General features: G+C 37.3%; 1 protein-coding gene across 27 annotated transcripts in view; it reads left to right on the top strand.

Moving 5' to 3' along the window:
• The window catches only part of LOC105472850 (gephyrin), a 737491-nt gene that overhangs the window by 458186 nt on the left and 265245 nt on the right, over positions 1–14060 (top strand). For 14 of the 27 annotated variants that reach the window (XM_011726398.3, XM_071099298.1, XM_071099272.1 and 11 more), the window contains 3 exons: positions 706–772; positions 7442–7714; positions 9278–9376. In XM_011726398.3, the coding sequence (XP_011724700.1) occupies positions 706–772; positions 7442–7714; positions 9278–9376 (439 nt within the window). The remainder of the gene's footprint in view (positions 1–705; positions 773–7441; positions 7715–9277; positions 9377–14060) is intronic. The other 13 variants (XM_071099297.1, XM_071099293.1, XM_071099295.1 and 10 more) reach the window with 1 other exon arrangement.

Below are 14060 nucleotides of genomic sequence, written 5' to 3'. Positions count from 1 at the left end.
CTGTAGTCCCAGCTACTCAGGAGGCTGAGGCAGGAGAACGGCGTGAACCCGGGAGGCGGAGCTTGCAGTGAGCCGAGATCTCGCCACTGCACTCCAGCCTGGGAGACAGAGCAAGACTCTGTCTCAAAAATAAATAAATAAATAAATAAATAAATAAATAAATAAATAAATAAAATAAAATGCCTGCGATTATCAATGGGTCTATTAATGAATGAGCTCTCCAACCTCTTCCCTTCTGCCATTCACTTGTGAAAAACCTTGTTTTACTTTAAAACTTATAGACTTCCTGAGAAGCAAGACCTCGAATCTAAATCTTAAGTGCTTTTTGTGTTAGACTTTTGAACATAAATAGCACTAAGCATTTTTAATACACTATCTCAAACTCTTAAACAATTGTATAAAATATGAAGAAGCTGAAGTTAGACAAAATAGGCAATTAGACTTGGTCAGATTACTTAAAAGTAGGTAAATTATTCTGATTCCACATTCAGTACATTTTTTCCAATTTGCCATACTAACCATAATGTAAAAACTTCAACCAGAATGCCTAATTTGTATAGCAAGCAGTGAATGTCTTAAGATAACAATTTTGTTCCTAAAACAGTTGTTCACATGTAAAGTAAAATGATTGTTCTTTGTTGTTAATGTATTTAAACCGGACATTCATTGCAATTTAGTATTCATCTACTTTCTCTTTTCTTTCAGGCCTGTATGTGGAATCAGAGGGAAAACGCTCATAATTAACCTGCCAGGTAGCAAGAAAGGATCTCAGGTAAATCACCTGGACATATTAATGTTTTAGTGTAAGAGATTTTGACCAGCTGTGAAAGCCAGCCAAAAAGTTGGAGCACTCCATAAGACTGCCCTCACTTCTGATACCAGTTGCAGGATTCCCAAAGTCACTCTTGGATTCAGTAATTCAATGGAAAGACATAGAACTCACTAAAAACTGTTACACTTACAGTTATGGTTTATCATGGGGAAAAGATACAGATTAAAATCAGCCAAGAGAAGAAGTGCATAAGACAGCTTCCAGGAATGCTACCAAACACAGAGCTTCCCTTGTCCACTCCCTGTAGAGTCATGAATGCTTTACTCTCCTGGCATTCGTGTATGATAATATACTTTTAAGACTGCCAATCAGAGAAGCTCACCTGAGTTTTTGATGTCCAGAGGTTTTTTTGTTGTTGTTGTTGTTGTTGTTGTTTCGGTTTGTTGTTGTTGTTGTTGTTGTTGCAGTTCATCATATTTTGCCCATATGAATGACCTTTAGTCTTTAGTGCTTCCCAGAGATTGGATTGATAGCATTAGTCTCCAGTACGTTCCAGAACTGACACCATGTGGCCCAAAGTCCCCATCATAAGTCATATTGTTAGATTGTATGGTGACCAAAGCCATCAGGTAAACAAAGACGTTGCTGTCACACATGACATTCTGAGGACCTAGAGATCTCCGCCAACTAGTTAAGGGCAACCACTTTTACCCTCAGACTCTCTTAGGGTACTGTTAATTCTTCGCTCTACAAGCTACCCGCTGGCCTTTGGCCGAGACTTTTTTTATTGTACAGCAACAGTCATGTTTGTCTGGGCATCTATATTTACTATGGCATTTATGTGACAGACACAGCAGTAGTATCAGTGTGAATATGCCTAAGATTTGGCTGAGGCAGTGTAGGGTATGGTTAGATTTAGAGAAATAGCTAATCCATCCACTAAAGCCATTACATACATTTTCATAATTTTGTATAAATTCAATAATTTCTCACCTTAATCTACTACCAAAAATACTATTGATATGTTTGTACAGAACTATATATCATAGAAATTAGCTGATGGTTACCTAAGTGCAGTTCTTCCTCAGGCCAGTCATTTTCTATTGACATTATATCCCGAGGAGGCTTTAATTGAATTTCCCAATACACTTAGCCATAACCTAAAAAATAAAAGTCAAAAGATACTGGCACATTCTTAGAGTCCTTCTCAGACATTAACAGACCAGAATGTCTCCCAGAATGATGCTAATCAGGTTTGCAGGCTTATTGGATTCCAAAAATAGGAGTAGTCTCAGCAACATATGACCACTCTTTCAAGCATCTGTTACAGTTGAGCTAAGAAACAATGTCATCTCTTGTTCTGAACCTCTTTGGAAATACCAATGCAGTATTATTTCCCTTACTGCATAACCTATCCATTCATTCCTTTACCCTCAGCTACCATTCCTCCTTCTCTCTATTTATGCCCAAACTTTTCCACCTTTTAAAGAGTTGTAAGGTTTGGCCACTGTGCTAATTCAGATTGCCATTGGTAATACTAGTTTAGCAAGTTCCTCCTGCACAGTCTATTCCCATTCATATAGAGTAGGATTGTATCCCTTACTTTCATTTTAGCTAGCATAGATAACAATAACCAAGAGATTGTGTGTTTAGCTTCTTTCTTTATATTCTTCATCTCCTTATGCATCCAGTGAGACAACTTTTTGGGAATTATCTCCATTAACTAATCACAGTACAGAAGCAATTCCATACTGTGGTTGACACTGCCTTCACTCAGTGGTCAAAGGTTCATCATCCCACACCCTCTCTTCACTTCCTAAGCCATTTATTTCAGTGAATCAGGGTCTTTCTAGAAAATCTTATTTTTGACACCAACTGTAAGGAGTTTTAGCGAACTGCAAAAAATAGCAACCTACAAATGTCAAGTACTCCACAAAATTGCCCTCACTTCTAACCCTAATTGCAAATTCAGGAGATCCTAAAATGACCTTCAAGTTTAGTAATTTACTAGCATTCATGGAACTCACAGAAGGCTGTTATACTCATGATTATTGTTCATGCAAGGAAAGAATACAGATTAAAGTCAGCCAAGGGAGGAAGTGCATAGGACAGAGTCTAACAGAAGTAACAAATGAGGAACTTCTATTGTCCTCTCTCTTTGGAGACATGGACATACCACCCTTCTGGCATCAGTTTTTGATACCACACATGGAGTAATGCCAGCTGGGGATGCTCACCTGAGTCTTTGTATCCAGAGCTTTTATTGGGACTCAAACACTTACTGCCAGTGTGGCTGACCTGTAATCTTTAATCCTAAAGTAGAGAGAAGCACTTGGGGGCCTTCCATGTAGAAAGTAGGGTCAGAAGGCCGAGTGCAGTGGCTCACGCCTGTAATCCCAGCACTTTGGGAGGCCAAGGCGGGCAGATCACGCGGTCAGGATATCGAGACCACCCTGGCTAACACGGTGAAACCCCGTCTTTACTAAAAATACAAAAAATTAGCCAGGCGTGGTGGTGGGCGCCTGTAGTCCCAACTACTCAGGCAAGCCGAGATCGCACCACTGCACTCCAGCCTGGGCGACAGAGCGAGACTCCATCCCCCCCCAACCCCATTAAAAAAAAAAAAAAAAAAAGTAGGGTCAGAAGGCCAAGAAAGGGAATATGAATATATATCCAATTCACTTAGGAACTTTTATGCAGGTGCAAAAACTTATGTCAAAGTAGTCACAAGATTGTTTAATAGACAGATGAATGAAACTCCATGTTTACTGCTAGACACCAAAGCTTTGTGTGAAATCTTGAATTAATAGGGAGAGAGGAAGGGTAGCCTATACCTGTCTGTTCTTTTCGTGATCCCTTCCCCTCATTCCTGAACTGCAGTCTAACATTGTTAGACTGTCTCTGGTGCCCAAAGTCCATAGGCAACAAAGACATTCCTATTAGGCATGAAATTCCAAGGACCTAGAGATCACTCCCAGAAGCTGAGTGTAAAGACCAGACCTCTCCTCGGTCAAGGTTAAATTCTTTACTACACAATCTTCAACGAGTAAACTGATTGAGCCATACACAGATAGGCCAAAAGATTAGGCATCTTTCCCGATATTATGTAACCCTCCAAAAATTTTTAAGATTTTTTTTTTTTACATCTTAGATTTTAAGCTATTACTTCAAATGTGAAAGAGAAAGACCTCCACCTATTCTGCAAATATATCTGGCCTTATGTTCTGGTTTTTAGGTTCTCACCTATTCTCTTTTGGTGATATATTATAGATAATAGTGAGCACCTCAGCAGCAGATTATATTAACTTTATGTAGTGCTCTTTACAAGCTTATTTTATATTTTGCATGCTGTACGATGTTACCTAGCTATACTTTATGATGATAGTTAGAACTTTAGCTCTCTGGACAAAATAATCTGATTCTCACATAGGTTGTTAGTTCTACTGCCCTGCTCTAACTAAAAATATGAAACCTCTTTCCTGCCTCTTTTTAAACAACTTCAGTACCAATAAATTTATTTATTCATTGTATTTTCTCCAGAAAAGGAGAAGGGATAGGAAAAGAGTCAGCATGTGTGTTTAAAAAAAAAATGATTAGAAGATGGGAAAAGAAGTAGACAGTATAGCAACATCAACCTTCAAATAAACATTCCCCAGTGGTGGGGTCACCAAAGCCCAAAGGGGCTCAGTCTCCTGCAGTTCAAGAATGAGGGGTCGGGATTAGGAAAAATAACAGACAGGTACAGGCTACCCTCCTTCCCCATAAATTCAAGATTTCACACAAAGATTTGGTGTCTAGCAGTAAACATAGAGTTTCATTTGTCTGTCTCCTATTAAACAATCTTGTGGCCACTTTGATGTAAGTTTCTTGCACCTGTGTAAAAGTTCCTGAATGCCTTGGATATCAGCATTCATATTCCTTTACTTAGCCTCCTGAGCCCACTTTCTGCCCTGAAGGCCCCCAGTTGCTTCTCTCTACTTTTGGATTAAAGATTAAGTAGATTTGGCCAGGTGCTGGGGCTCACGTCTGTAATCCCAGCACTTTGGGAGGCCGAGACGGGCCAATCACAAGGTCAGAAGTTCAAGACCAGCCTGGCCAAGATGTCGAAACCCCATCTCTATTAAAAATACAAAAAAATTAGCCGGGCATGGTGGTGAGCACCTGAAATCCCAGCTCCAGCTACTCAGGGTGCTGAGGCAGAGAATTGCTTGAACCCGGGAGGTGGAGGTTGCAGTGAGCCGAGATGGCGCCATTGCGCTCCAGCCTGGGCGACAGAGTGAGACTCCGTCTCAAAAAAAAAAAAAAGATTAAGTAGATTTGACCCATCCAAAATACAACAGTGTCTTCAGTGTTTGGCATGAATCACATCAAGAAATGGTCTTGACTCAGGAGGTTGGGAACAAGGAATGGAGGGCTCCTAGTTTCCTCAGGATTTTTGCATAAATCATTTAAGAGTTGTAGAAATAACCCAAGAATTAAATGTGTATGTGTGTGAGTATGTAGGTTTTCTCTTGGGGAGGAAGGGATGGAAAAGAGGGTAGTATACAGGTTTTTAGAATATATTTATTTATTTATTTTTAGAGACAGAATCTCACTGTGTCACCCTGGCTGAAATGCAGTTACACAATCATAGCTCGCTGCAGTCTCAAACTCTTGGGCTTCTTTCCTATCTTTTCTGTCTTTCCCATAATGCATCTTTAAACTACCAAGTTGTATATTGAAATTTTACTTTTTAAAAAATGCAGTGCATGCTTTTTTTTAAGAGAATCTGAATCTGACCATCCATGCCTGTCCTCAATCTTTTTTTTATTATTTTTCCATAAGTTATTGGGGTACAGGTGGTATTTGGTTACATGAGTAAGTTCCTTAGTGGTGATTTGTGAGATCCTGGTTCACCCATCACCCGAGAAGTGTACATTGCACCATATTTGTTGTCTTATCCCTCGCCCCCCACACTCTTTCCCGTAAGTCCCCAAAGTTCATTGTGTCATTCCTATGCCTTTGCGTCCTCATAGCTTAGCTCCTACATGTCAGTGAAAACATACGATGTTTGGTTTTCCATTTCTGAGTTACTTCACTTAGAATAATAGTCTGTAATCTCATCCAGGTCATTGCAAATGCTGTTAATTCACTCCTTTTTATGACTGAGTAGTATACTATGATGTATCATAGTTTATCCACTCATTGATTGATGGGCATTTGATCACGATTTTGCGATTGTAGATTATGCTGCTATAAACGTGTGTGCAAGTGTGTTTTTTGAATAATGACTTCTTTTCCTCTGGGTAGATACCTAATAGTGGGATTACTGGATCAAATGATAGTTCTACTTTTAGTTCTTTGAGGAATCTCTGCAGTTTTCCATAGCTGTTTCACTAGTTTACATTCCCACCAGCAGTGTAGAAGTGTTCCCTATTTACCACATCCATGCCAACATCTACTGTTTTTTGATTATTTGATTATGGCCATTCTTGCAGGAGTAAGGTGGTATTGCATTGCAGTTTTGATTTGCATTTCCCTGATCATTAGTGATGTTGAACATTTTTTCATATGTTTCTTGGCCATTTGTATATCTTCTTTTGAGAATTGCCTGTTCATGTCATTAGCCCACTTTTTGATGGGATTGTTTCTTTGTTTTTTCTTACTGATTTGTTTGAGTTCGTTGTAGATTCTGGAATTCAGTCCTTTGTCAGATGTGTAGATTGTGAAGATTACAAAACACTGCTGAAAGAAATCATAGACAACACAAACAAATGTAAACACATCCCATGCTCATGGATTAGCAGGATCAAGAATGTGAAAATGACCATACTGCCAAATGCAATTTTCAAATTCAATGCACTTCCCATCAAAATACCACCATCATCCTTCACAGAGTTAGGAAAAACAATTCTAAAATTCATATGGCACCAAAAAAGAGCCCGCATAGCCAAAGCAAGACTAAGCAAAAAGAACAAATCTGGAGGCATCACGTTACCTGATTTCAAACTACACTATAAGGCCACAGTCACCAAAACGGCATGGTACTGGTGTAAAAATAGGCACATAGATCAATGGAACAGAATAGATAACCCAGAAGCAAAATCAAAAACTTACAGCCAACTGATCTTCAACAAAGCAAACAAAAACATAAAGTAGGGAAAGGACACCCTTTTCAACAAATGGTGCTGGGATAATTGGCTGGCCCTATGTAGGAGAATGAAACTTGATCCTCAAATCTCACCTTATACAAAAATCAACTCAAGATGGATTAAGTACTTAAACCTAAGACCTGAAACTATAAGAACTGTAGAAGATAACATTGGAAAAACACTTCTAGACATTGGCTTAGACAAGGGTTCATGACCAAAAACCCAAAAGCAATCGCAATAAAAACAAAGATAAATAGCTGGGACCTAATTAAACTAAGGAGCTTTTGCATGGCAAAAGGAACAGTCAGCAGAGTGTATGTTTTTATAGCACTGTAGTTCCTTAGCTTATGGAGAATACTGTAATATATGTTATACTTACTTCATGGCATATTGCTAAGACAATGTTTTACATATGATTCATTCTTGAGATTGATGGAGGGAAATGCAGATCCAAAATCACAAAACAGTTTGATTGCCACCATCTTATATAATTACAAAAGTGCTTCATCTTAATTTTTTTTCTTTCTCTTGCATACAGGAATGCTTTCAATTCATACTGCCAGCTCTACCTCATGCCATTGACCTTTTACGTGATGCCATTGTAAAAGTAAAGGAGGTGCATGATGAACTAGAAGATTTGCCTTCCCCACCACCCCCTCTTTCCCCTCCTCCTACTACCAGCCCCCATAAACAGACAGAAGACAAAGGGGTTCAATGTGAGGAAGAGGAAGAAGAGAAGAAAGACAGTGGTGTTGCTTCAACAGAAGATAGTTCCTCATCACATATAACTGCAGCAGCCATTGCTGCCAAGGTAAGCCTAATGAGAGATACTCGAGAGGCCTAAAGGACCCACAGGTAAATGTACTGGTTTCATCTGTTTTCCATCACATCCCTCCCTACATTTAATACTTCTTCAGAGAACCCTAAAAAAATAACTGGGATGTCCATGACACTTCACTACTATGTTTCCTTCTTGATATAGATTCCTTGAAGGCACTGAAATTTATTCTGAGTTCTGAGGCATTACTGATGAGCTGTTGCCTATTGAAGTAATAGCTACAATGATATACAATGTGACATTTTAGAACTCTTTGGAGATGTCATTTTTGTGGACATATTAAATATATAATGTTTATATATTCAAAATATCAAAACTTCACAAATTCTTGAAGGAACAGAAAACTGAAGGTAAAAGACCTTAGATGATTCAAGAAATGAGTTGGGAAAGATTAATAAAGATTTTTAAAGGGACAAAGCTTTTCAGCAATTGTTGAATTTTTCTTAACTAATAACTTATTCAAATATTGCTTGACACAAATTACCCTAGTGGCAAAGATAGGAAATGGATATATTTGCATCTTTAATTTAATAAAGTAATAAATATTAGGACAATACCAAAGTATTACAAATTCTCTTTGGACAACTCCACGGGTAAATATACTACCATGAGTTACTTGAGTAAATTTAACTGTCTTAAAGTTATAGAACATGGTTTATTCTTCATACCTACTAAAGTCCACCTAGTATGCCTTAATATCTTCAGAAAGTAGTATATCAATTCTGGAGATTATGATTTTTCATTAAGAGCAGAAAGATTGAAAATTTAATTGCTATATGAAGTAATTCTCAGAGTTTTATGGATTATCCAGTTATTTTGGCTATGAGCATAGTGAGGTATTTTTTTAACAACATATAGATTAGAATCATCGAGAAATCCTTTTGAAGTATCCATTCAGTGACCCAGTAAGTGCTTACTTAAGGCTAGTAAGTATTTAAGTTTTGTGGGTTTTTTTTTTTTTTTGAGACGGAGTCTTGCTCTGTTGCCCAGGCTGGACTGCAGTGGCCGGATCTCAGCTCACTGCAAGCTCCGCCTCCCGGGTTTACGCCATTCTCCTGCCTCAGCCTCCCGAGCAGCTGGGACTACAGGCGCCCGCCACCTCGCCCGGCTAGATTTTTGTATTTTTTAGTAGAGACGGGGTTTCACCGTGTTAGCCAGGATGGTCTCGATCTCCTGACCTCGTGATCCGCCCGTCTCGGCCTCCCAAAGTGCTGGGATTACAGGCTTGAGCCACCGCGCCCGGCCTGTGTGTTTTTTTAATGAAACTAATTGGTGAAATAGGTGCATTTTTAAATCATTATATATTCTTTTTCCTTTACTCTGAATTAAAAGAGTAAGAAGTGCCATAAATTTCAATCTTAGGAGAGAAGCTTATGGCATTTAAAATCTAAGCTGATTCTGTCATTCTACATTTGGAAAATGTTAGCATTTCATTTTTCCATTTGTTTTTACCTTTTTTCCTTTTTAGTCATTTTGTTTGTATAGTTTCATGTTTTCCTGTCACTATATTCATAGTTGTTATGTGTTGTGCATTAGAAGCATCCATTCTACACCAGTCCTGCTGTTGTCATGGCACACGGTGAACAGCCCATCCCTGGTCTCATCAATTATTCCCATCATTCAACAGATGAACGGGTAAGACAAGAGGCTTTTGCATTAATGATTTTCCAAATATGTATTCTGCTTCCTGTCCTTGGAGATAGGCTGTAACATATGGAAGATGTGTTGTTTTATTCTGATGGATTTTCAGCATTGCTTTCTTGTGAAAGTGTAAGTGCCACTGAGTATATCCATCAAGGAATTTAATAGAGTTTCTCCTGTGACTAAAGTATTCTGCTATCATTAAGATTCTGTCGTTTGTGACAATGCACTTTTCTCAAATGACTAGCAAGAAATTCATTGCTCAGAAGTTATTTTTGTCTTACCAATTTCATCAGATAGCTTTAAATAAATTGCCTGGCTTAAAATTACCTCTTAAGAGAATCACTTTGAGTCCTAAAATCTAGACAGATTGGTCAAGCAAATAGTTGATTTGTATTAACCTTCCTATTTTTTCTCATGATTTTGCATCTCTTTTTTTTCTTCATTCATTGGGCTCTCATTACAACCATTTGCAGAGTTGAATTTTGATATAAATTCTGTGATTCCTCATCATAAGTAAACTTTTTAGGTGCATATTTGTTTATTCAGTCACTGGCTCAATGATAGCTTGCAAAAAATGCCAGGTTGTAAAAGATTAAACTGAGACATAAAAATCATTAAACACTGATAATTTAGACATTGGATGTAAAAAAAAAAAAAAAAAAAAAACTGATCTAAGTCCCTAATATGGATATAAACTGAGAGGGACAGAGAAGAAAAAGAAATAATAAAGGCTTTAAATACTTAGGAACCAAAACACCCAAAATTTGGAGAGAAGAAAACCAACAACTTAGCATCCATAGTCTCTTAGAAGATACTACCAAATGAAGACTTTTTAAAAATTTTAATTTTGTGGGGTACATAGTAGTGGATATATTTATGGGGCATGTGAGACATTTTGATACAGGTATACAATGGATAATAATCACATCAGGGTAAATGGGTATCCATCACTTCAAGCATGCATCATTTCTTTGTGTTACAAACATTCCAATTGTATTCCCTAATTTATTCTAAAATGTACAACAAATTATTGCTGATTGTAATCACCCTGTTGTGCTGTCAGAACTTATCCATTGTATCTAACTATATTTTGAGGTACCCATTAATCATCCCCATTTCCCACTCCCCCTCCCCACCCTCTCCACCCTCTGGTAACCATCATTCTACCATCTTTATCTCCGTGAGTTCAATTGTTTTAAGTTTTAGCTCCCACAAATAAGTGAGAACATGCAAAGTTTGTCTTTCTGTGCCTGGCTTATTTCATTTAACAGTGTCCTACGGTTTCCATGTTGTTGCAAATGACAGGATCTCATTCTTTTTTATAGCTAATCAGTACTCCATTGTATATATGTACCCCATTTTGTTTATTCATCTGGTGATGGACACTCAGGTTGATAATGCTGCAGTACACATAGAAGTGCAGATATCTCTTCAATATACTGATTTCCTTTCTTTTGGATATATACCTAGTAGAGGCATTGCTGGATCATATGTAGTTCTGTCTTTAGTTTTTTGAAGAACCTCCATACTATTCTGCTTAGTGGCTGTACCAATTTACATTCCCACCAGTAGCGTACAAGTGTTCCCCTTTCTCCGCATCCTCACCAGCATTCATTATTGCCTGTCTTTTGGATAAAAGCCATATTAACTGGGAAGAGATTATATCTCATTATAGTTTTGATTTGCATTTATCTGATGATCAATAATGATGAGCACCTTTTCATGTACTTGTTTACCATTTGTATGTCTTCCTTTGAGAAACATCTATTCAGCTCTTTTACCCATTTTTAAATTGAATTGTTGTATGTTTTTTCCTATGGAGTTGTTTATATAGTCTGGTTACTAATTCCTTCTCAGATGCATAGTTTGCAAATATTTTCTCCCATTTGTTGCGTTCTCTTCACTTTCTTGATTGTTTCCTTTGCTATACAGAAGCTTTTTTACTTGATATGATCCCATTTGTTTGTTTTTTCATTGGTTGCCTGTGTTTATGGGGTATTACTGAAGAAACCTTTGCCTAGTCCAATGTCCTGGTGAGTTTCCCAATGTTTTCTTTTAGTAGTTTCATAGTTTCAAGTCATAGATTTAAGTATGTAAGTCTTTAATCCATTTTGATTTGATTTTTATATATGGCAAGAGATAGGTATCTAGTTTTAATCATCTGCATAAGGATATCCAGTTTTCCCCGCACCGTTTATTGAAGAGACTGTCCTTTCCCCAATGTATGTTCTTAACCCCTTTGTCAAAATGAGCTCACTGTCCATACATGGATTTGTTTGTAGGTTCTCTATTCTATTCCATTGATCTATGTGTCTGTTTTTAGTTCCATGATGAAAATGCTTTTTCAGCTACTATAGCTCTGTAGTATAATTTTAAGTCAGGTAGCATGATTCCTCTAGTTTTGTTTTTATTTTTGCTCAGGATAGCTTTGGTTGTTCTGGGTCTTTTGTGGTTCTGTATAAATGTTATGATTATTTTTTCTGTGTCCATGAAGGTATTTTGATAGGGATTGCATTGAGTTCATAGATTGCTTTGGGAAGTATGGACATTTTAACAATATTGATTCTTCCAATCCATGAACAAGGAATGTCTTTCCTTTTTGTGTGTGTCCACTTCAGTTTCTTGCAAAAATGTTTTATACTTCATCATAGAAATCTTTTACTTCTTTGGTTAAATTTATTCCTATGTGTTTTCTTTGTAGCTATTATAAATGGGATTACCTTCTTAATTTCTTTTTCATATTGTTCACTGTTGGCATATAGAAATGCTACTAATTGGCCAGGCGTGGTGCATCACGCATGTAATCCCAGCACTTTGGTAGGCCAAGGAGGTTGGATCACCTAAGGTCAAGAGTTCGAGACCAGCCCTTACCAGTAAAAGTAAGCATCTTTGTCATGTTCCAGATCTTAGAGAAAAGGCTTTCAGTTTTCCCACATTCAGTATGATACTAGATGTGGGTCTGTTGCATATAGCTTTTATCATGTTGAGGAATGTTCCTTCCATATCCAGTTTTTTTAGGGTTTTTATCATGAAGCAATTGAATTTCGTCAAATGCTTTTTCAGCATCAAGTGAAATGATCATATGGCTTTTGTCATTCATTCTGCAGATATGATGTATCACATTGATTGATTTGCATATGTTGAACCATCCTGCCATCCCTGGGATGAATCCACTTGGTCATGATGCATGATGTTTTTAATATGTTGCTGAATTTGGTGTACTAGCATTTTGTTGAGGATTTTTACATCAATGTTAATCAGATATTGGCCTATAGTTTTCTTTTTTTGATGTGTCTTTGTCTGGTTTTAATAGCAGGGTAATACCGACCTTGTAGAATGAGTATAGAAGTATTCCTTCCTTCTCTGTTTTTCAGAATAGTTTGAGTAGGATTGGTATCGGTTCTTCTTTAAATATTTTGTAGACTTCAGCGGTGAAACTATTGGTTCTTTTCTTTGCTGGGAGACTTATTATGGCTTCAATCTCATTACTTATTGCTGTATTCAGGTTTTGGATTTCTTCATGGTTCAATCTTGGCAGGTTGTATGCATCTAGGAATTTATCCATTACTTCTAGGTTTTCCAACTTATTGGCATATAGTTGCTCATAGTAGTCTGTAATGATTCTTTGAATTTTTGTGGTATAATTGTGATGTCTCCTTTTTCATCTCTGATTTCATTTATTTGGGTATTCTCTCTTTTCTTCTTTGTCTGGCTGAAGATTTGGCAATTTTGTTTATCTTTCTTAAAAAAAACTTTTCATTTTGTTGATCTTTCGTATTATTTTTTGTTTGTTTTAATTTCATTTGTTGCTACTCTGATCTTTATTTCTTTTCTTGTACTAATTTTAGGCTTGATTTTCTCTAGCTTTTCTAGTTCTTTATCATGTGTCGTTAGGTTGTTTATTTGTAGTTTTTCTACTTTTTTGATGTAGGTGCTTATTAGTATAAACTTTCCTCTTAGTACTGTTTTGCCTATCCCATAGGTTTTGGTGTTTTGTGTTTCCATATTCATTTGCTTCAAGAAATTTTTAATTTGCTTCTTAATGTCTTCAGTGACCCACTGGTCATTCAGGAGCATATTGTTTAATTTCCATATGTTTGTATCATTTCCAAAGTTTTTTTTTTATTGATTACTGGTTTTATTCTGTTGTAGGTTAGATAAGATATATATTATTTCAGAGTTTTGAAATTGTAAAGACTTGTTTTGTGGCGTAACATATCATCTGTCCTTGAGAATGATTCATGTTCTGAGGAGAAGAATGTGTATTCTGCAGCCATTGGATGAAATATTCTATAAGTATCTATTAGATTTATTTGATCTGTAATAGAGATTAAGTCCAGTGTTTCTTTTTTTTTTTTTTTTTTTTTTTAAGACAGAGTCTTGCTTTGTTGCCCAAGCTAGAGTGCAGCAGGGCATTCTTGGCTCACTGCAACCTCTACCTCCAAGGTTCAAGCGATTCTCCTGCCTCAGCCTCCCGAGTAGCTGGGATTACAGGCACACGCCACCATGCCCAGCTAATTTTTGTATATTTAGTAGAGACGGAGTTTCACCATGTTGGCCAGGCTGGTCTCAAACTCCTGGACCTCAAGCAATCCACCTGTCTTGGCCTCCCAAAGTGCTGGAATTATAGTCCTGAGCCACCACACCCAGCCTCAATGTTTCTTTATTAATTTTC

The sequence above is a fragment of the Macaca nemestrina genome, chromosome 7, assembly GCF_043159975.1.
Source record: "Macaca nemestrina isolate mMacNem1 chromosome 7, mMacNem.hap1, whole genome shotgun sequence".
NCBI classification, from domain to species: domain Eukaryota; kingdom Metazoa; phylum Chordata; class Mammalia; order Primates; family Cercopithecidae; genus Macaca; species Macaca nemestrina.
The sequence above is the reverse complement of the archived record's forward strand: the minus strand, read 5'-3'. Positions and strand labels throughout refer to the sequence as shown.